Below are 22124 nucleotides of genomic sequence, written 5' to 3'. Positions count from 1 at the left end.
AAGAAGCACGAAAGACTCCTGGAGCTGTTCTGTAGGAGTGACCAGAACTGTGTGTATGTTTTGTGTACTGAGACAGGCCACAAGTGTCACAATACTGTGGCCATTGAGGAGGGAGTCAAACAAAAAGGTAAGACATGTATTAGATTTATTCAATCATTATTTTCTAGATCTCTCCTTAAAGAAAAACTGAAGGCAATAAACAACTTATCTGGTAGAAAACGGCATACGTAGCATCGATATTAGTCAAACATTCTAGTATTAAAATTGAATACAAAGTGTAAATAGGATCATTTTGGTAACAAAGTCAATCTCGTCCAAAACAGAGATTTGTAAAATGATTAGGAAGAAATTATATGTCACAGAATGGAGGGGACCATAACAGTTTTCCTTAGGTTGGGTTTATTTCAATCCTGCCCACAGCTGGGAGCACAGCTGCACCCGACCTGATCAAAATAAATAAATGCCAATAGCTCCAAATGTCAATTACTTAAAAACCCCAAACCATCTATATGTTGTAGAAATGCATATACAAATGATGAAAGCATTTGAGACAACAAAAAGATATGAAAATATTGTCCCATTTACATTGTGTAATTTATTGTCCGTTTCTAACTAGCCCAGCGGCCGGCTGAAACGAAAAAAATTGGCTAGCTTGCTAGCTAGTCTAGACTACTTCCAGATACAAAACATGGTTAGACTTGTTCAAGTTATTTAGAAGGATGAGTGACTGTAACTGTGTAGTGTATTGGTAGAGTGAAAGTACAAGTGCTTCCCACATCGAAGAATGCCTCCAAGACACAAATCTCGTTCTCAGTCGCATTTCCTAATGAGAATTGAAACCAAGGATAAAGCAAGCAATTCAGCCCTCCTTTAGCAGTTGTCTTCGTGCATTATTTACATGCATTTCCCACAGGCTGCGCATAGGTCCACGAAGGCAGAGGCGCAGAAGAGTATCCAGGAAAGACACGAATAAAGTAAACCAAAATATCCCAGACAGTGACAACCCAAAAAGTTTAGACTACAACTCAGCGGTCATGGGAGAGAAGGGCTTCCACTCTAGACGCCGTTGGTGGGAAGTTGGAGTTTCCAAGAAGAGTTGGGAGTTTCCAAAAAGACTGTCAACAGGAAGAAGGCGGGCAAAAAAACTTACGCTTCGAACACACCGACTGTGTTTTGCGTTTCGATACACCAGAAGTACATTAATTTCCAATGGAACGCTGCATTTGCCTTGAAGCGTTGCATAAGCAGTTGCAGTGCGTTCTGTGTCAAATTGTATGCGTAGACTTGACAGAAAGTAGAAAAAATATGAATGTTGATTTTTTTTTTGCACACATATTCAGTAAAAATGTGGGATTACATAAAAACAGTTTGATTGCATAATTTCTTTACATTTTGTATTAATTTATTTGCCAAGTATATTATTTATTGGATGACATCCACACATTAATTGTGAGAGCCTATAATATAATTTCCCTCCAAAATGCAGTTTTGGAGCGAAATGCAATAATAAATAGTCAAGATAGCAGAGTAGGCTCTTTCAACAATGAGACCAACGTTGAGGAAGGTGGTCTTGACCGCGCTGTTGGGCCGGGACCAGCCCCGCCGAAAGCGCAGGTCTGTGTGGGTCCAGAGATGGTTAAAGTACCGAAAGCAGGCAGGGGAGTTCCACCGTCTAATTCAAGAGCTTCGACTGTTTGGAGAGGAATTCCGAAGTTACTTTCGTCTGGACCGAGGACAGTTCGATCACCTGCTCCAGATGGTTGGAGCCAGGATCACCCGGATGGATACCAACTACCGGGAGTCCATCAGCACATTTGAACCCCATGGCGATTTGTCTCCGGTAAGCTACATTCTAGTACATTTTTAAAGCCTTTGATACCATAATTGATTGATATTTGATACATTGTTTTTATGTGCTAGCTAAAGGGCTCTAGTTAATAGTCCATATTTGACATTAGATGTACTTTTACAGAATGTTCATTGGGACTATAACTTTTCCCAAAGTTGGTTAATAATCCTTTTTTAATTATACAATGTTACCAAATGAAAAGAAAGGTGCCTTCTGCCCTGATGAAGGTAGGCTAGTCTTCTCCAGGACCCATACATTCTTATTGTACTCATACTCTTAGAGAAAAAGGTTCCAAAAGTGTCCTTCTGCTTTCCCCATAGGATAACCATTTTTGGTTCCAGGTATAATACATGGAACCCAATAGGGTTCTACTTGGAACCAAAAGGAGTACTACCTGGAACCTAAAAGGGATCTCCTATGTGGACAGCCAGAGAAAGTAGATAGTACCATTCTTTCTAAGAGTAAAGTTGGCTTGGACTACAGTTTATTGATAGTCATAGACTGAATTGTACTGTTTCAAGGCATTGTTAATGATGGTTGATGAGTATTACAAAATAATTAGTAAAGCATAATAAACACTAATGAGGTAGCTATATGAGTAGATATAATATGTGGGTGGAATTCAAGTTATACACAATATTGATCATTATTTTGAATTATATTTTAGATTCTTGGCGACAGGGGACTCCTACAGGACCATAGGATTCAGCTTCCGAGTTGGACGGTCCACGCTGGCAGGCATTGTCCCCTCTGTGGCACAAGCCATTTGGGACTGTCTGGTTGGTGAATACATGCCTGTCCCCAAGGAGGAAGACTGGAGGGCCATCGCTGCCGAGTTCCTAGAGAGGTGGAATTTCCCCAACTGTCTTGGCTCCATTTGACGGGAAACATGTAGTAATCCAGGCTCCACCGTGCTCAGGTTCCCAATTCTACAACTACAAGGGTACATATTCAGTTATACTCTTGGCTGTAGTAGATGCCATCTACTGTTTCCGTGTTGTCGATGTTGGTGCTTACGGCAAGGGAAGTGATGGCGGGACCCTCCGGCACCCTGGATATTCCACCACCTGCATCACTCCCTGGGGCTGAAGACCTGGGACCTGTTCCCCACGTCTTCGTCGGCGATGAGGCCTTCCCTTTAAGACCCAACCTCATGAGGCCCTACGCTGGACGTCAGCTGCCATTGCCAAAGCCTGTAAGGATCTTTAACAAACAACTGTCCAGGGTTAGTTGTTGAATGCGCCTTTGGGATTCTGGCAGCCCGATGGAGAATGTATCGGAGAGTGCTTGGTCTCAGCCCCTCAAATGTCGAAGCCTGCGTGAAGGCCACGTATTCTCCACAAATACCTGCGGAGGTAATTTAAGAGCCCCATAACACAAAGGTTATTTTAAGAACCATCCACCGTTGTCCATAAAATTGCATTTTTCCCCCCAGATTACTTTATGTATCATTGTCTCTATTCATTTGGATGCCATATTTAAGTGAAATTTGGGAGTAAAGACCACACCTTAACCCCGTCCCTCTCCCATTAACGTCAGTATTATACACACCTGGCATGGTACACCAGGTGAGCGGGAGCACTAATTAAGGTTATACGACATACAGTTAGTATGATAACAAAGGGAAAAGGTAACCTAGGGTCCATACAAATAGTACAGTTTACCACCATGTTCACTGGCCTGACAAAATACAGGTGGGAAAAAAACTAATTAGGAAGAAAATGTGCTTTTACTTTCATCTTGTCTTAGATCAGCAAAGGTGTTGGGAAGAAATAAGCAGATTAAGTCTAAATTAGATATTAATAAACAACTGAAACAACTGACTATGAAAACATTATAATTGAATAAGTATTCAAGTACAGGAAAGAACATGACAAGAACAACAGTGTGTTGTAAAAATGTTTTAAAAAAAATAAAACTACTGAAAGAGGTGTGTACGTGCGTGTAAATTATTATTATTTGTTTTAAATGAATGTGTAGCCTGTAATCTGTAAGAGAACAGCAAGAGCATGTATTTTTGGCACAACTGCAGACCGAAACAGGGACTACTCATAAAGCCTAGACTTAGTAGGGGAACTTCAGACATGGCCATAAAGAGAGGGCAGGGCACTGGAATTCTGAGGTACGGAGAGGTGTGTCTGTCTCTGTCTCTGAGAAAAAGGGAATAATATGTAGCCATAAGACAGCTAAACAAACAAATGGCCCCTGGACGTCACGGACCAGTCGATGGAACACAAAATGTTTCAACACCCTGGTTTTCAAGTGGTTTTAAATGAAATAAATATATTGACCTTTAGTCTCGTAAGAGACCAAGAGCATCTGTGAAAACTACGTATGAGTTTCAATTCAGAAATCTATGCAACACTAATAATGAAAGCTATCCTAAAACTTTATAAACAAATTACTTTATGTATTGACTGAATTTAAACAGAACTGACGTGTGTGAAAAGAAAGGTACAATGAGGGAGGTCAAAACAACAACCAGACAACTCCTCTTCCTGTCCTTCCTGTGAGCTGGTCGGCTAAATCGACTCCATTTCTGAAAGGGAAGAGAAAAACAACACATACAAGCTTAACATAATATGACACCATAAAAGGTGAGATTTATGTGAACGAAATACTGCTTGTATAGTGTAGTTAGTGGCATAAATATAGGAACAGTGTGTTAAAGTTGGTAATACTGGCTGTTTACTCATGGAATTTGTATTTCAGATCAAAAGATGAATATGACAGGCAGATATTTCGACAGCAAACTGTTTTAGGATATTTTCTAACCCAGAAACAACAGCTATACATTTGCCTCATATTAATACTTTGATCTGAAATACCAATTAACCTACATGACTATACTGTAAAAATGACCTACTTTACTTCACTGTCGCACACTTATGACACTACCTGTGATGTGGAGAAAAAAAACGTACCATTGAACTCGGCTTCGAAAAGCAGCTGATACATTTTAACCTTGACTGCTGCTTTTCTTTGCTGAGGCAGCCTCTTCAGTGTTGGCACCTGGCTCATGGCAAAGAGGGTCTCTTCATCCTCCTTCCTGTGAGCATCAGGTTGGGCTGCATCCCTCTCGACGTCTTGGAGGAGAGCCTCTGCTGAAATGAGTTGAGTGGATCTGGGGGCTGGTACCTCCGATGACGCCTGGTGTGACGTTGTTTCTCTTAGTTTCTGTCTCTCTCCACGGCCACATCCTGTTCAACGAGGTCCTCAGTGGTCACTTCCGTGAGGTTCATAATTATCTCAGGTGGTCCTAGATCCAGAGGTGCTTCCTCCATTTCATCGTCTTCCATGGCTGCACCGGTAGTGGTCATACTCGTGGAGGTGATGGTCGCATTTGTAGGTGACGTTGAGGGTCTTGATGCGCCGGTGGCAACAACACTTGTGGATGACGTAGTAGAGGGTCTGGCTGTAAAATTGCCACTCGTTGCCCTAGGCACAATAAATGGATCCAGAAAAGAAAGAATGTGGCAGAAGCACCAAGGCTGCTGGCCTGAAGCTGCTGACCCAGACCTCTTCTCTTTCTCTGCCCTTCTCTCTCTCTGATACCTGTCCCTGAGTCCTCTCCACTTCCTCCTACAGTCTTCTTCTACATAGACATGAACATGATAAGCCAAACCATTACCTAGCATAACTATAGTTATTAGATAGCTATCATGGACATGTCACCTACTGTACACATAGACACACACACAGGGTTATCTGACCAAATTATCAGGGGTACAGTAGTATCGACCATTTCTATTACTATTTATATAGCATACACACTCTTTCAAACATGATTATTTGGTACTTATCAGGGGTAGTAACTAGCATAATTTATTTGACTATTTCTTTAACACACACACCTCATTGGCTAGGTTAGCTAGCTAGCTAACGCTAACTAGCCACATCTAGCACAAGCTTACTACTAAACTGACCTGGCAATCCTACTATCGTGGACACTTGTCTCCAATCAGCATTTTTGTTGTGTTTATGTCCCTGTAGCTGTCAGAAGTTGTGTCAAAAGTACATGGTTTTGAGGATACTGCGAAAATGATTCTCTCCTCCATGTGTCCAATCGCATGCGACCATTTGCAAAAGGTACCTGCATCAGTGTAGTTGCCTAGGGGCGCAAAATGTTACGCAGCAGTGATGCAATGACGTAGACGGGGTGTTCGAAGCGTCACCACCATCTATCTACCTGAACCCTAAACCGAGAAGAAGTGTGTGTGTGTGGATTACGAGAAAGGACAGGTGTCTTTTTTATGACGTGCTGGAAAAGTCACACATCTACTTATTCTTTGGCTTTTTCTCCGCCGGGAATCTTTACCCCTATGTTTAACTCTACAGCATGAAAAAGAAGTCTGAGTCGTTGGTCATTTTCATAGATTGGATAAAGAAGTACAAAGTACAGATTGAGAGGTCTATCCAGTACCGCGAAGTGAAGATACAGACACCGTGAAAGGTGTTAACACAAAACTAAAGGACGTGGCAAACCTTACTATTTTCCTCTGATGTATTGAAATGCGGAGGTGTATGTAGAATCTGTTACCTCATAACCTAACGTCGCAGACGTAAAAGAAACGCATGAAACTAGGATCTAGTTTCAAAAACTACAAAAACCGGAAAATCCAGTTGTTGGTGACAGAGGTTCGTTTCCTGATAACAAGCAATGATAAAAGTTAGAAAGGAATTACAAGTTGTCACTGCTGAGATCACGTGTGTGTGAAATGATTCCTTATTTACATTTTTTTTTTTTTTTGAATGTTGTGTATGTAAGATTTGCAAGAGGGTAAAGTAAAGAGGGTAAAGTAAAGATTTGCAAGAGGGTAAACTGATTAGAGTGAACAAGGAAGGAACAACTCCACTTTAGGGAATGTTTATAAGAATATGTTTATAAGGATGCTGCAATACAGCTCGTTCAGAGTCCAAATGTACCTCCCCTTTACCAGCAGTGATAAGGCGTGTCCTTGCCTTGTGAGAGTACTAGTTTGTAGCACATACACACTTGTGCCACTATAAGCCTAGGACCTGATTTGACAATTCGTCATCCTTGGCACAGAGCTGGTAGGTAAAATGAGTTTTGGATAATTTATATTATTAGATGAACATCACTAGTATTAATAAATGAAAGTACTTTTCATTTGATGTTTTTCTACACTGTGGTGCCATGCTGTATGTGCCTGTAGAAGGAGTTAGAGCCAGAGGTGGGGGAACAGTTGCTAAAAGTAAGCTGTCATCTAACATGTGTATGTGGTCATTTGCTTCTGTTGTGGTTGATGGATGCTGTGCCTTTTTTTGAAGCCTAGTTCAGGACTAAAATACACGTTCTGTGGAGATTCTCCATTAAAAGTGCTTCTTAGTCCAGGACTAATTTTAATCTGTGTTTGGGGAAACCTGCCCAATAAGTGTTCCTATTAAAGTAATCCAAAGAGTCTCAGCGGTTCTGTGGTCTGTTTTGTTTGTATGAATGGCTATGGACGGTTTACTGTCCAATGGCCTCTAGGCACTAATGGGTTAACTATCTCTGTTCCAAATCACAGAGGAAGCCAGCCGCATTATCACTAATGTTCAGATTACATTGAGGATTTATAAAGTGTTACACAACGCACAGTTCCGGGAACACTTTTTCTTTATATGGGGTTGTATGCATCCTAAATGGCACCCTATTCCCTTTATTGTGCACTACATTTGAACAGGGCCCATAGGGAATAGGGTGACATTTGGGACTCAGCCATGACGTTTTATAACCATCACTATGATGACATTGTGATCTTGCATTCCTGTGTATGAGTGTGTCAATTCCCAGATGCCGCCTTCCTTTATCTGTACAATAACTATAAACATTGTAGCCAATATCCTACAACTGATATGCTTCCAAACAACGCTCATTTTTTCAGGATTTTTTTCCCTCCTTTATACCCATGTACCAAACCATTTCCTGATTTCACTCCAAAAAAAACAAGTTCCTCCACGGGGAAAAAAAAATCAATTTACTCTGTTCTTTTCTCAGGGATGTCTGCACTGCCTCAATGCTGCATCTGTCTCGATGACTTCACCAATCCAGTCTCTATCCCCTGTGGCCATCGCTTCTGCCTGGGCTGTATCGGGGAGTACTGGAGACTCCATGGTGCCTGCCAGTGTCCTCTCTGTATGACATGTTTCCCCATAAGGTAGAAAGCCACGCATTGACACACACACAAAACAGTAGGAGAGGCACTGACTGAATAGTACATTAAATACAGTATATAATAAAAAGAAAGTTGCACACTTAATATAATGCTCAACTCCAAATAGTTGAATGAGTATAAAATGGGTACACAGCTATAGAGTGTGTGCAACTTTTACACACTTTTACACCACTTCCCCTATCAGGCCACAGCTAAAAACGAAGCCAACCCTACATAATGTTGCACCGCGGGAGGAAAACCAAGCCGCACTCAGAGCAGGTGAGGTGCCCTGCGATATCTGTCCAGAAAAGCGGTGTAGAGCAGTGAAGTCATGTCTGGTGTGCCTGGCCTCGTACTGTGAGATGCACCTGGAGCCTCACTACAGGGACTCGGCTCTAGGGCGCCATCCACTGGTCACTGTGTGGAAGAACCTGGATGAGCCTGTCTGTAGACTCCACGGGAGGCAGTTGGCCAGGTTTTGTCGGAGCGATCAGACCTGCATCTGTGCTATGTGTGTCCAGACTGATCACAGGGGTCATCGGGTGGTCACCATCGCCATGGAAGCAACAAAAAGGAAGGCAAGACAAATACATTAATATGTTTTTTTTGGTGGAAAATTATAGTTAGCATGTTGAGATTTCACATTGCATTCATTCAACAGTTTATGTACCAAGTCTGTCGCGTAGAGTAGGCCGGAAGGCTAAACTGAAAAACCTTAACTCAAACTTAAGCCTATATTAAACTTAAACTCTACCAAATAAAACGCTGGCGGAGCCGTAAAAGCACTTCTGTGCAAGTGTGTTTGTTTACATAGTGATTCTGAAAGAAAACCGTACTACCACAAAAGTACACATTATGGGGACAGCTAACCAGCGCTCAATGAACAGCTTAATGAGAAAGGTCCCCCCTTGAACTGAAAGAGAGGCTCATTTTGTAGGGGAAGCCCCTACCATCAGAACATACCGAACTCATGAATTCATTAAGCCATCACAAACATCAAAGCCTACATTTTCCACTCAGCTAAACATATCAAGACATATCTTCATTGAACCTTTGCAATTGGTTTATCATAATACAATATATCACAACATAACACGTTTACATAACCCTATAGCTACTGACATGGTATCTTTCAATACACCAATACACATGAATCGTGGCTGGGCACTACAAACCCAGCCTGATTGCCGTAGTTCGGGTCTTGGAGTCATTTTTACTGGGTCTTAGTTATTGTGATAGTACTACAATGGAAGGCTCAAAGCCTGTTGGCTAATGGGCAGGAGTTCAAGCAGTTCATTGTAGACATGCCAGCTAAGCCTGATGTGATTTGTGTGCTGGAAACATGGCTCAAATGTACTGTGGAGTTTACCGTACAGGCATATGTAGTGGCTCGTAGTGGTGGTGGAGGTGTGGTTGAGATGAGGGGTGCTAATGGTAGTGAACTACTATAAGATTTTAATGGGGGTGGGGGGGTGGAAATGGCCAAGTGATGGAGAATCTGGTGTGCCTGAATGATTGCTGAGGGACCAGGATGGAGCCAGAGGGGAAACGTCTGTCTTGGACCTCACTCTGGTATCTAGTGCCATGGCAGGAATCTGTGAGTGTGGGGTATGGGGGGGAGTTGACAGTAGGGAGTGATCATTACCCCATAGTATGCACAGTAGGCCGGAGGGAGCAGGTGGTGTCAGTGGACGGAGTCGGGAGGTTGGTTGTTTGGAAGGACAAAGTGGGATCAGTTTCAGGAGTTGAGTGAGGAGGTGATGGCTCAGGTAGATATGAGAGGGGATGTGGATAGTATGAATAACTGGGTGAGAACAGCTTTAGTGGGGACAGCTACTGACGCTATACCTAAGAGTTCAGGGAGGACGAGTAGGGAAGCAGTCCCAAGGTGGATGGAGGAATGTGGGGCGTTGGTGAGGAGCAGGAACAGGGCATTTGGAGTACGGAAAAGGACGCATAACTTCCACCATCTGATTCAGTATAAGGCAGGCCCAGGCTCTGGTGAGGAGAACTGTCCCTCAGGCCAAGAGGTCTAGAGAGGTCTGTGACACCATTGGAAGGGCGACGGGTAGATGAGGGAGTCGGGGGGGGGGGGGGGGGGGGGGGGGGGATGATTGAGAAGATGAGTGGGGTCAGAAGGGAGTAGGCTTATCCCATGTTGACGAGTGGGGAAGGATGTGGCAGTAACAGATGAGGAGAAGGCAGAGATGATTTGTCAGAGGAGGGGTAGTGGGGAGAAAGAGAACGAGAGAGGAGCATCCTGGAGTGCTGGATAGGAGAGAGGATGCAAATGATGCGTTGAATGCACCATTTGACATGGCTGAGATGGAAAGGACAATGGGTAAGGCTGGGTTAACTCCACCTGGGAAAGATAAGGTGCGCTATGTTATATTGGCCCGTCTTAGTGATGAGGCACTGGATAAGGTATTGGTGTTGTACAACAGAGGGTGGGAGGAGGGGAGACTACCAGCCAGCTGGAAGGAGGCAGTAGTGGTACCAATCCGGAAGCCAGGGAAGGACCCAACAAGGCCAACAACCTATCGGCCAATAGCTTTAAAATCAAAATGTATGTAAGATTATGGAACGTCTGATTACGGAGAGCCTAACTTACTTCCTGTAGAGCAGGGGGCTAGTATCACCACATCAGAGTGGGTTCAGGAAGGGTAGGGAAACTATGGACCCAGTGCTCTGCTTAGAAGTGGAAGTCAGGAATGCTCAGCTGAACATGGAGACTGTTGTAGCTGACTTTTTTACGTGGAGAAGTTGTATAATATGATGTGGAAGGAGGGGTTGTTAATCAACCTTGATATTATGGGGGTAGGCGGAAGAACATACAACTGGATGAAGGATTTCCTGTTTGGAAGGTCTATCCAGGTGAGGTTGGGGAAGTCTCTATCAAATCAAAGTTTATTTGTTGCATGCCCCGAATACAACAGCTGTAGACCTTACAGTGAAATGCTTACTTACAGGCTCTAACCAATAATGCAAAAAAGGTGTTAGGTGAACAATAGGTAAGTAAAGAAATCAAAACAACAGTAAAAAGACAGGCTATATACAGTAGCGAGGCTACATACAGACACTGGTTAGTCAGGCTGATTGAGGTAGTATGTACATGTAGATGTGGTTAAAGTGACTATGCATATATGATGAACAGAGAGTAGCAGTAGCGTAAAGAGGGGTTGGCGGGTGGCGGGACATAATGCAGATAGCCCGGTTAGCCAATGTGCGGGAGCACTGGTTGGTCGGGCCAATTGAGGTAGCATGTACATATGTACATGAATGTATAGTTAAAGTGACTATGCATATATGATAAACAGAGAGTAGCAGCAGCGTAAAGGGGGGTTGGGGGCAGCTACCTAGTGGATAACGGTACACCACAGGGGAGCATGATTAGTCCTCTGTTGTTCTCAATCATTATCAATGATGTTTACTCTCAGGTACGGCCAGATATTGGGAGGATGTTATTTGCAGATGATGGGGCCTTATGGAAGAGAGGAAGAAATGTTCCATACATAGTCAGGAAGGTACAGGAAGCAATTGATGAGGTAGAGCGGTGGGCATTAATGTTCTGTACCAGGAGGAAGGTGAGAGATGAGGTATGCTTGAGGTTATATGAGGAAAAACTTGGAGAGGGTGGTTTCTTTCAGGTTCCTTGGGGTATAGTTTGACACTAGACTGACCTGGTGCAGAACACATTGAGAGAGTGGTCGGGAAGTGTAAGAAGGTGCTGTTTGATGGGGAAAGAGTGGGGGGGCTGGGCGTTCCTCATTGAGGACCATGTATGTTGCATTGATCCGATCTGTAATAGACCTTGGCAGTATAGCGTATGGTTTAGCCGGCCTGCACCTCATTGGAAAGGCCAGATGTCATACAGGGGCAAGGACTCAGAGTATGTAGTGGGATGTTTCAGACCTCCCCATTGGCTGCACTACAGGTGGAGATGGGGGATATGCCATTGCAGATTAGAAGACCGCAGCTGGCAATTGATTATTGGGTCAACCTACCGGGATAAGGGGTGTCTCATCCCGCGAAAGGGATTTTACAGGCATGCAGGGAACATAAGCGAAGACAGAACACAAGCGGTGGGTGGGTAATACCGAGGCGAAGGAGATGGGACTGTGTTGAAGGGAGTTTAGTCTAAAAGTAGCTTTTCCTATCAATCCTCCATGGCTACTCGCACCTCCGGTAGTTGATCTAGAAGTGTTCGGAGAAACTATAGGAAGGTGAGGAGGGTGTTGATCCGTCTGATTTGTTTAAGAGATGTCGGGATACTGTGTATCAGGATTTTGTGGCCATTTACACAGATTGATCAAAAGGTCAAAGGACAGGATGTACTGGGTCAGCATTTTTAGTAGTCCTTATTCCAGCATACCCGGAAGCTACAGAGACGGAGAGAGAAACCGGCACAAATAGAGCGGTGATCCAAAACATTGAGTACAAAAGTACAAAAAAACATCACTTAGATTAAACATGAAAGGTTGCCTGCGAATTCTTCATACCATACCCAGCTGTTACTGACGGGAGGTAAGAGTGATGTGTGCAATGTATGACCTGAGATCGCTAAATTAACTTGTGCCTACCCACGTTGCTAATGTAGCTGAAAACGGAGCAGGGATGGGGAGATGAGTGTGGGTGTGTTAGTTGACCAAATCCTGCCCGCTGCCAGTGACGAACTTCTCCGTCACAAAGTCATTAAATCATTTGTACAGCACATACACCTAACATTCAGAGATACTGTATCTGTAAGAATCTGTACATGCATCCGTACATACAGTATGTACTGTAAGCGATTCAGGGTTTTCAAACATTAGGCCAAAATGCAGATATGATTTAACTGAGTCCGCAGATATTTTGAAACGTGTTTTCCCAACTTAGAGAGTTGACTGATATTGTACGTTCTTCTGATTTGAAGTCCACTGACTCATCCACAGGTTAAGCTAAAGAAGTCCATGATGAAGTTTCAGCAGATGATCCAGGAGAGACTGAAGAAGATGGAGGACCTCCAACAATCAGCGGGGCTCGTTGACGTGACTGAGGAGAAGCAGAAAGCAGCAGAGAGGCGGGCTGAGGGGCTCGTCAAAGAGATGGAGCAGGAAATCACTGAGCTACAGAGGAGAAGCACTGCGCTGGAGCAGCTCTCACACACCGAGGACCACCTCACCCTTCTACAAGTCAGTGTCCCCATTTCCTGTCTTTATAAATCAAATGTTAACATTTGTAACATATAACATATATATATATATTTCACAACACAAATGAGCCCAACAACAAGTTGTTACTCTTTTTGACGGGTTTCCCCCCTCTACATATAGAGATTTCCATCACTGTCCACTCCTCTACACAACAAGGACTGGTCACACATCATCAAGTCCCTGATCCAAGAACTACAGGGGAAACTAGAAATATCCTCAAGAGATAGTAGAAAACTACATTGAGCCTCCTCCTAAAATAAGACACGTCTTTTTACTCAGGAACATTTTATGATTGTTTAACATCGTTCTGTCCTCAAGTGGGAAATGAGAAATATCGGGAACTATTTGTTCATTGTAACCTTGACTTAGCATTTTACCAAAGGAAATGTGACTTTAATGTGTATCATTTATGCTTATGTCGAGTTTATCATTGTGCCTATCCTATCCACAGTGTGCAGCCATGGTGGATTATTTATGTCTTGTTACAATTTGACCAGAGTAAATGTTAATTAATTAATTAATTTATATATATATATCATTTATCTTAGAATTTATTCAAAATGTTTAGTACCGTGCCAGAGAATGTATGACCACCAATCAAGTATTATGCAGGGTTGTACGAATTTGTGATTGTGCATTTAGCAGAGTTTGTCATTGGATTAAGTGAATACTGTAGCCTATCGTTAGCCTAATGGAAAGGTGTTTGACTTTCAATTCTCAAGTAAAAGAAACTGCATGTGCATACCAGAGGAGACGGATGGAAGTAGCTATAGAAGGATGGGGTCATTGTAATGGCTGGAATGGAATCAATGGAATCGAGTCAAACGTGGTTTCCATATGGTTGTGTTTGATACCGTTCCACTTAATTCCATTGCAGGCATTACAATGAGCCCGTGCTCCTCCCACCAGGCTCCTCTGACACACACACGCATAAACAGGTTTTCCACACACCCATGCATAGGCCAATTCTACTACTGATGAAGACATACCTCCTTCACGGAAAGGGAACTGGTCATTATTTTAGCTGAAATGAAACTTAAAGGGGAAAAAGAATGGGACAAAGTAAAGGATGCCCATATGAGCCCAGAGTAAAGGAAGTTCACATCATCTGAAAGGTACTGGCAATACTTTCTTTGTTGCATATATAACAGTGTATTACTTTTAAGTGTACATTATGCTACTGTCAAGAAATTAGGTATACATGTCATTTGTAATTGATTGTTTTTGGTTGATGATGTACAATGTAAGTATGATTGACACGTACAATGCTTATACATGTAATAAATGAGATGAAATAAGGTACTGTACTATAGATATACTTATTGTACATTTTGACACATTACAATAATTACGACAATGTTTTTCTCATTTCTGTATCAAAACCAGTCAACAATTTCCCTTATTTAATAACTCTTTAAAATATAGTCAAAACATATAAAAAAAGTACACTTCTATCATATACTGCTATTATGTGTCATGTTTGTGGTTGTTTTATTCTTTATTGTGTTCTGATTATTGTGATACGGAAGTTACTGTAGGTACACAAGTGCCTTCGGGCTTGTCTCATTACCTAGGTGCGCCAGTCAGACCATCTGTGGGCATACCCGCATGTCTGTGTGCTCACTGCTCACTCTCATTTGGCTAATTCATTTACCTCAGTAGACAATGTACTCTGGAGTTTGCTGTACTCCGACCACCAGAGGGCAGTAATTCACTGTAATTCAGTGGTGCAACTGCCTTCCAGAATCTCCAAAATTGTGATTTGTGGGTAGTTAAAAGTAAGACCAAGAAAGCACATAAACTCCTTCCTTTCATCAAAACTTGAGAGGCAGCATTGGAAAGAGATGACATCGGTGATATGCTTTTAGTCTCTCAGTGAATGATGAATACTTACCCTGCTGAAAAAAACAGCATATACTCGACTAAATTTCAAGATGGTCCATGCTGTTCTGATGCTGTTCAAGCTGGTATGACCAGCATGTTCTATCTGCTTATGCTGGCCGACCAGCATCATCTAGCTGGGTAGGCTGGCCGACTAGCTACTCAAGCTGGTATGCTGGTGACCAGTTTAGGCTGGTGATGCTGGTCCATGCGGGTCTATACTGGTCCAGCATGGTCTAACACGGAACCCAAACAGGCTGCGCGCGTGTGCCATTGTGCATACATTTATTTTGTCCCCCCACACCAAACGCGATCATGACACGCAGGTTTAAATATCAAAACAAACTCTGAACCAATTATATTAATTTGGGGACCGGTCGAAAAGCATTAAACATTTATGGCAATTTAGCTAGTTAGCTTGCACTTGCTAGCTAATTTGTCCTATTTAGCTAGCTTTCTGTTGCTAGCTAATTTGTCCTGGGATATAAACATTGAGTTGTTATTTTACCTGAAATGCACAAGGTCCTCTACTCCACCATTTAATCCACACATAAAACGGTCAACCGAATTATTTATAGTCATCTCTCTTCCTTCCAGGCTTTTTCTTCTCTTGACTTTATATTGAGATTGGCAACATTCATAAATTAGGTGCAATACCGCCACTGACGTTCATCTCTCAGTCGCCCACGTGGGTATAACCAATGAGGAGATGGCACGTTGGTACCCCCTTCTATAAACCAATGAGGAGATGGGTGAGGCAGGACTTGCAGCGCAATCTGTGTCAGAAATAGATTTCTATTTTAGCCCTTGGCAACGCAGACGCTCGTTGCTGCGAGCGAGCAGTGTGGGTGCAATAATTGAATAACATTTATGTTGCAACGCACGCGACACGAACGGTGTGGTCAGCCTGTTACACGGAACCCAAACCGACTGTGCCCCATCGTGCATAAATGTATTTTGTCCCCCCCACACCAAACGCGATCACTACATGCAGGTGATCGCGTTTGGTGTGATCAAATATCAAAACAAACTCTCAACCAATTATATTAATTTGGGGACGGGCTGACCACACCGCACGTGTCGCGTGCGCGAGCGTTGCAAAATTAATTTAGAAATCTATGTTATTCAATTATTGCACCCACGTTATTCCTCTCTCCTACAGTGTCCATCGCAATTACATGCACATGGCCAATTATGCAAATTCGGTGATGACGTCATTTAGCAACTTTTAGGACAGCCAATAGCTACTTTCCTTACTGAGGAGTTGGCAACACTGCTTGCAGGCCTGTTGTCGCCACTGTATTTGGGAAAAAATAAATAATTAAGCACTTTGATGATTGTTACCAGCATCACCAGCTTATGCTGGTCATCATTGTCCAAAACACAGTGAAGTCACCATCATGATCAGCTGGTCAATGCTGTTTTTTTTTCAGCAGGGTATTAATGATAAATAATGAATCTCCAACAACACCTCTTTCAACTTTTTTATTTATCAAATTGCAGACGACCAACACTCTGAAATACTTGATATTGACAGGTTTAAAGGACTCCAGCTCCAGACATGGCCTCCTCTTCCTTACACTCCGTCAACATGGACACCCCCATTCTGATCAAGCACCATCTCTACTGCTCTATTTGTCTAGACCTGTTTGAAAACCCCGTCACCACCCACTGTGGCCACAGCTTCTGCCAGTCCTGCCTGGGCCGCAACCTCCACTTGAATGACCTCACGTGCCCCCTCTGCAAGAAGCATCTGAGGGGTAACCCGCAGGTGAAGTACTAGTCTTCCTCTTCTTCTTCACGATGCATTTATGGACAAACTCACAAGTAATAAGGCAGTTAAGTCCTAGAAAAACTCAATATAACACATCCTGTCTCAGCCATTTTCCCCCACTAGTTGGCAGTATTTACATCAACATAAATACGTCACATGTGGTTGGGGTGGATGTATTGTATTGGGGTATGATGTCTGTTGTGTACTTAATTTTTTTTTTTGTGTGGAGAATGTGTTGATAATGATACTTGTAACCTTCGTTGAGCTTTATATTGGTATGTAATGCAGGTAAAAAACCAAGTATATGGATTTTTCTTCACAAATCACAAAAATGTGTCCGATGATTTATGCATACATACATTGGATGGTGCTCTCATTGATCGTGTCACCGCGTATACATTTCTGGGCATCTAGATTTATGATATGCTTTCCTTCAAAGAGCATGTAAAGGAGTTTGTTAAGAACGGGCTTCTTTTAACGGAACATGCCACACCTTTCGTTCAATAGCAGTAAACACATAGTTCAGTCGACATTCACTCCTGTCTTAGACTACGGGCGATAACATCTAATATGAACTCAGCTGCCACTGTATTGAGGCCACTGGATGCAGTTTCTGCATTACACTTTATTACGGGTGCTAGTTTCAGCACACATCACTGAACTCTGTACCAGAAAGTAGACTGGCCAAGTTTGAAGTTTCATAGATGCATTTGCACCCTTTTTTTTGTTTATAAATCCCTCTTGCGTAAACGATCACCGTACCTCACTTCTCTGTTATCCTACAGAAATCAGACACGGTCTCAGGGATGGCTCACCCTGGAGATCCCTTAGATCTCGACAGAGTTAGGGAAATCTGCCTTAAGGCTATTTTGCACCTTGCTTATGGAATGGTCTACAGCCCTCGAACTCAACTCTGGACCTCGAAGTCAGTTCCATTGCATTTTGACATTGTTCCCCTCTAACCAGGGACTGATTTAGACCCGGGACACCAGGTGTGTGAGATTAATTATCAGGTAGAACAGGAAACCAGCGGTCATCCGGACCTCGTAGGGTAAGAGTTGAGTACGCCTGAGTCTACCGAGTTCGCTGAAATTGGAGGAATTGGTGCCTCTGAGGCAGTTCAGACGGCTGTCTGAGGACCTTTTTAAGGAAGAACGTGTTTCTTATGATTCTATGCTCAATCTTACGTTTCTATGACATTTTCGAATGTTTGTGTTTTTTTGCTTGCTTATATATTTTGTCAGTTAAGTATACATTTTGACTATGTTTTATAACTTTCTGTAAGTCATTGACGTAAATAACATATTATCAGTCAACTCACCGGATAAAATAAGGAATAAAAAACTGGTTTGCTTTTCTTAATTGTCCCTGAGGTGATAAATAAAGTTGTATTAGATTGAATAATGAATGCATAAACAAAGCATAATAGCGCAATACAATGTTACCCACAGGTGAACATCATCCTCAGGTCCCTAATCCAAGAACTGAAGAAGGCCCAGGAAAGTAAGCCAGAGGAATATTCCGGAGCCTTGGGCGAGGTGGCCTGTGATGTCTGCACTGAGAGAAAACTCAAGGCCCATAAGTCCTGCTTGCTGTGCCTGGCCTCATACTGCGAGACTCACCTGCAAACCCACACCTCTGCAGAAAGGCTGAAGGGCCACAGGTTGACTTTATTGATTCTTAATCACAGTTCATACCAAAGAACTTGAAGAAACTCTGAATTTACATAATAGGAAATACACCAGAAAACACACTTGGATACACTTGTTTTTTATTCTTACTTTTCTTGATTGGAAAGTGTAAACATGTGTATACATAGGTTGGTGGCCCCTGTGGATGACCTGGATGGGAGGGCCTGTCTGACCCATGGTCGACCCCTGGAGTTGTACAGCAGGGCGGATGGGCGTTGTGTCTGTGCCCTCTGCATGGAGGAGGGTCACGAGGTCGTCTCCACAGAAACGGAGTGGGACAAGAAGAAGGTGAGGTCATAATTCCTAAGGGTTCAATTATGGCTATGTGTATAGTATTGGGTGAGTCTGAAGGAGAGTGTGTATTGCGTGATTACTACATTAATAATGATAAACTAATGTATGATTCCTTTTTCTTTCCATGTTTTTTTTTCATTTACAAGGGTGAGCTGGGCAGCAGCCTGGCTGAGATGCAGGAAAGGATCCTGGAGAGAGAGAGAAAGGTGGAGGAGATCAGGGAATCCATGGACCTCTGCAAGGTGGGTCCTGAGTGATTCAGAGTGAGGTACTACATGTCTACCTGCAAGCACAGAGCTGTGCTGTAACAGTGCTCTGGAGGGAGGGAGGGAGAGAGGGGGAGAGAGAGAGAGAGAGAGAGAGAGAGAGAGAGAGAAATATATATATTTTGTACTAAGGACTGCATGCATAAATACATTAGGTATATGCCTGCAAGGGGAGTCCTGTGTGAGTCAGAGTGCGGTACTACAAGTCCACATGCAGAGGTGGAGCACTGTAGCAGTGAGACAGTTAAACATGAGACAGAGAGACCCGTTGTACACAGAGAGGGACAAGAGGTACAGAGTGTGAGACGTGCATACAGAAAGAGAGCTGGAGACATGAGACATACGGTACACGCACAGACAGTGAGACAAGCACAGAGAAAAGCCAAGTGAAAAGTGAGACCGACAGAGAGGGAAAAACAGAGAGGGAATGAGATCGACATTGAGGTATTACTTAGTTGTTGTCCACCACCTATCCCTTTAGGCCCAACTGGACAGGGAGAGGAGGGAGATAGACTCTGTGTTTGAAGTAGTGATGACCACTGTAGAGGAGACCCGGCGAGAGGCTCTCAGGCCCCTGGAGAAGAGGCAACAGGACATGGAGCGAGAGGCAGAAGAACTCACCCAAGAGCTGCAGAAAGAGATCAGACAGCTGAGAGACATCATCGGTCAGCTGGAGGACGTTGCTAACCTAGAGGATCACATTCACTTCCTGCAGGTGAGCGACTTTACTTGAACGTTTAACCCTTTTGCTCTGTGAGCGGCATAGATCACCCACAAATGATTCCTCCCGGGACTGTATCACTCTAGTTGACGGAACAGCCTGCAAGCTGCTCGCATTGTATTGGGGAAGATGACTGAACAGTCTACAAGCTGCTCGCACTCTGTATGGGGCTAGGTGACTGAAAAGTCCGCAAGCTGTTCCTAAGTTGGTTGATGCATGTGTTTGTGTACCAGTATGTGTGAAATGCATGGACTGGACTGGGCGACTATTGTCTGTCAAATTGTTTTCAAATTTGATTTATATAATTATACACTATAATGATATAACGAAATAAAACTGTTGAATCATCTTTCTCTGTGACAGTCTCTTTTTTCTTCTCTCTTTCCTCTCCATCTGTCTCTCCACCAGACCTTCCCATCTCTGTCGGGGCTGGGTGATGGTAGAGACTGGACTGAGGTCTCACTTGATACTGAAGTCTCCTTTGGTACCATGAGAAGCAGCCGTTCAGCCATGATGGAGAAAATTGAGCAGGAGCTTGAGAAGCTCTCCTCGATTGGTGAGATGACAGCAGTGTTGAAAACCATACATATACAATGCATTCGGAAGGTTTTCAGATCCCTTGACCATTTCCACATTTTGTTTACGTTACAGCCTTTTTCTAAAAATGGATTAAATAAATACATTTCCAACAAGTTTTACATTTTTTTTAGCTAATTTATTTTTTTACCTTATTTACTTACGTATTCAGACCCTTTGCTGTGAGACTCGAAATTGAGCTCAGGTGTATCCTGTTAGAATTGATCAGCCTTGAGATGTTTCTACAACTTGATTGGAGTCCACCTGTGGTAAATTCAATTGATTGTACATGATTTGGAAAGGCACACACCTGTCTATATAATGTCACACAGTTGTCAGTTCATGCTGTAAGGTAACAAAATGTGGAAAAAGTCAAAGGGGTCTGAATACTTTTTTAATGCACTGTACATTTTAGACATATAATCTGCATACATTGCTGTATTCTTTGTTTAACTTTGTCATACTACAATTGACCATGACAGCCCAAAAATGTGTTTCTTCCACAGAACTTGAGAGGATCCTGAAGTTTGCAGGTGTGTATTGTTACATTTCAGGGTAGAAATACATTAGTATATAAAGACTTCAATCTTCATTAACATACATCGATCTCAACCACATTCACTTTGTAGTAGGCCACATTTTAACTTCATTCAGGCCAACTGATAGGCCTTGTACATGCCCAAATACTGTGCTGTATCTTGTCATAACAATAACGTCCATATCTGATATTATTCAGTTGATGTGACCCTGGACCCAGACACAGCCAACATACAGCTGGTTCTCTCTGAGGACGGGAAAGAGGTGAGAGACGGAGGGAAGATACAGGACCTCCCTGACCGTCCGGATCGCTTTGATCACTTCGGCAGCGTGCTGGGGCACAACATGTTAACGTCTGGGAGATCATACTGGGAGGTGGATGTCGGGAACAAGACGGGTTGGGATCTGGGAATTGCAAGAGGAGATGCCAACAGGAAGGGGCAACTCTCTGTGAATCCTACTAATGGTTACTGGGCAATAGTGCATTATAATGGGGACCAATACGGAGCCTTGGGGGACCCTCCTTTTCTCTTGTCACTGATGGAGAAACCCCAGAAGGTGGGGGTGTTTGTGGATTATGAGGAAGGGTTGGTGTCTTTTTATGATGTGGAAGCTAAGGCTCATATATATTCTTTCACTGGGTATTCCTTCACTGGGGAAATGTATCCATATCTCAGCCCACATCTTCTGAATGGGAAGAAGAACTCAGATCCACTGGTCATCACAGAAATAGGCTGATCAATCATTGTTTGGCATTGAAGGTGAAAGACTTGTTTCAGGCTAGGATTAGGGCTACAGCCATGTTTAGGGTTGGGTTAGGGTCAGATACAAATGTTGTACTTTATTACACATATAAATATTTGAATTAATAGTTTTGTACACCGTGCCTTCAGAAAATTCACACACTATTTCCACATTTTGTTGTGTTACAGCCCGGATTTAAAATGTATTAAATTGAAACGTTTTGTCACTTGCCTACACACAATACCGCATAATGTCAAAGTGGAATTATATTTTTAGAAACTTTTACAAATGAATAAAAAAGGAAAATCTGAAATGTCTTGAGTCAATAAGTATTCAACACTTTGTTATGGCAAGCCTAAATTAGTTCAAGAGTAGAAATTAGCTTGACAAGTCACATGGACTCACTCTTTGTGAAATAATAGTGTTTAACATTGTTTTTTT

General features: G+C 42.8%; 2 protein-coding genes and 1 pseudogene across 6 annotated transcripts; 2 read left to right on the top strand and 1 right to left on the bottom strand.

Annotated features, from left to right (window-relative positions):
- Window positions 1-3669: 3669 nt before the first annotated feature.
- Window positions 3670-5623, bottom strand: LOC110500409 (uncharacterized; annotated as a pseudogene). The gene is made up of 2 exons (XR_002470100.3): window positions 4774-5623; window positions 3670-4388 (listed from the first exon to the last, which is right to left on the bottom strand). The product of XR_002470100.3 is annotated as an uncharacterized LOC110500409 (transcript).
- Window positions 5624-6052: 429 nt separating this feature from the next.
- Window positions 6053-14314, top strand: LOC110500408 (E3 ubiquitin-protein ligase TRIM47). 4 transcript variants are annotated; one of them, XM_036957817.2, is made up of 5 exons: window positions 6053-6487; window positions 7851-8010; window positions 8213-8585; window positions 12939-13178; window positions 13320-14314. In XM_036957817.2, exons 2-5 carry the CDS (start codon window positions 7853-7855, stop codon window positions 13440-13442), a joined length of 894 nt encoding a protein of 297 aa, XP_036813712.1. In that variant the 5' UTR covers window positions 6053-6487; window positions 7851-7852; the 3' UTR covers window positions 13443-14314. The 4 variants fall into 4 exon arrangements, with proteins under 4 accessions (XP_036813712.1, XP_036813711.1, XP_036813713.1 ...); XM_036957816.2 differs by lacking the exon at window positions 6053-6487 and adding an exon at window positions 6807-6904; XM_036957818.2 differs by lacking the exon at window positions 6053-6487 and adding an exon at window positions 6842-6908.
- On the top strand, window positions 13320-21996 carry LOC110500407 (E3 ubiquitin-protein ligase TRIM39). Its single transcript, XM_021577767.3, has 9 exons — window positions 13320-14314; window positions 16618-16851; window positions 18306-18517; window positions 18674-18833; window positions 18986-19081; window positions 19587-19820; window positions 20235-20382; window positions 20909-20935; window positions 21139-21996. Exons 2-9 carry the CDS (start codon window positions 16642-16644, stop codon window positions 21675-21677), a joined length of 1626 nt encoding a protein of 541 aa, XP_021433442.3. The 5' UTR covers window positions 13320-14314; window positions 16618-16641; the 3' UTR covers window positions 21678-21996.
- The last annotated feature ends 128 nt before the right edge of the window (window positions 21997-22124 follow it).

The sequence above is a fragment of the Oncorhynchus mykiss genome, chromosome 21, assembly GCF_057628025.1.
Source record: "Oncorhynchus mykiss isolate SJ-2025 chromosome 21, ASM5762802v1, whole genome shotgun sequence".
Classification (NCBI taxonomy): domain Eukaryota; kingdom Metazoa; phylum Chordata; class Actinopteri; order Salmoniformes; family Salmonidae; genus Oncorhynchus; species Oncorhynchus mykiss.
Note: the sequence above shows the minus strand (reverse complement) of the source record. Positions and strands in the feature narration are given on the sequence as shown.

Excerpts from the sequence above, each read along its gene's own strand:
- LOC110500408 (XM_021577769.3), top strand. The coding sequence starts at position 7,008 with ATGCTGTATGTGCCTGTAGAAGGAGTTAGAGCCAGAGGTGGGGGAACA. Across the intron at positions 7,066-7,850 it reads TGGGGGAACAGTTGCTAAAA|GGATGTCTGCACTGCCTCAA; the intron begins GTAAGCTGTCAT and ends TTCTTTTCTCAG. Across the intron at positions 8,011-8,212 it reads ATGACATGTTTCCCCATAAG|GCCACAGCTAAAAACGAAGC; the intron begins GTAGAAAGCCAC and ends TTCCCCTATCAG.
- LOC110500407 (XM_021577767.3), top strand. The coding sequence starts at position 16,642 with ATGGCCTCCTCTTCCTTACACTCCGTCAACATGGACACCCCCATTCTG. Across the intron at positions 18,834-18,985 it reads CGGAGTGGGACAAGAAGAAG|GGTGAGCTGGGCAGCAGCCT; the intron begins GTGAGGTCATAA and ends TTCATTTACAAG. Across the intron at positions 19,082-19,586 it reads AATCCATGGACCTCTGCAAG|GCCCAACTGGACAGGGAGAG; the intron begins GTGGGTCCTGAG and ends CTATCCCTTTAG.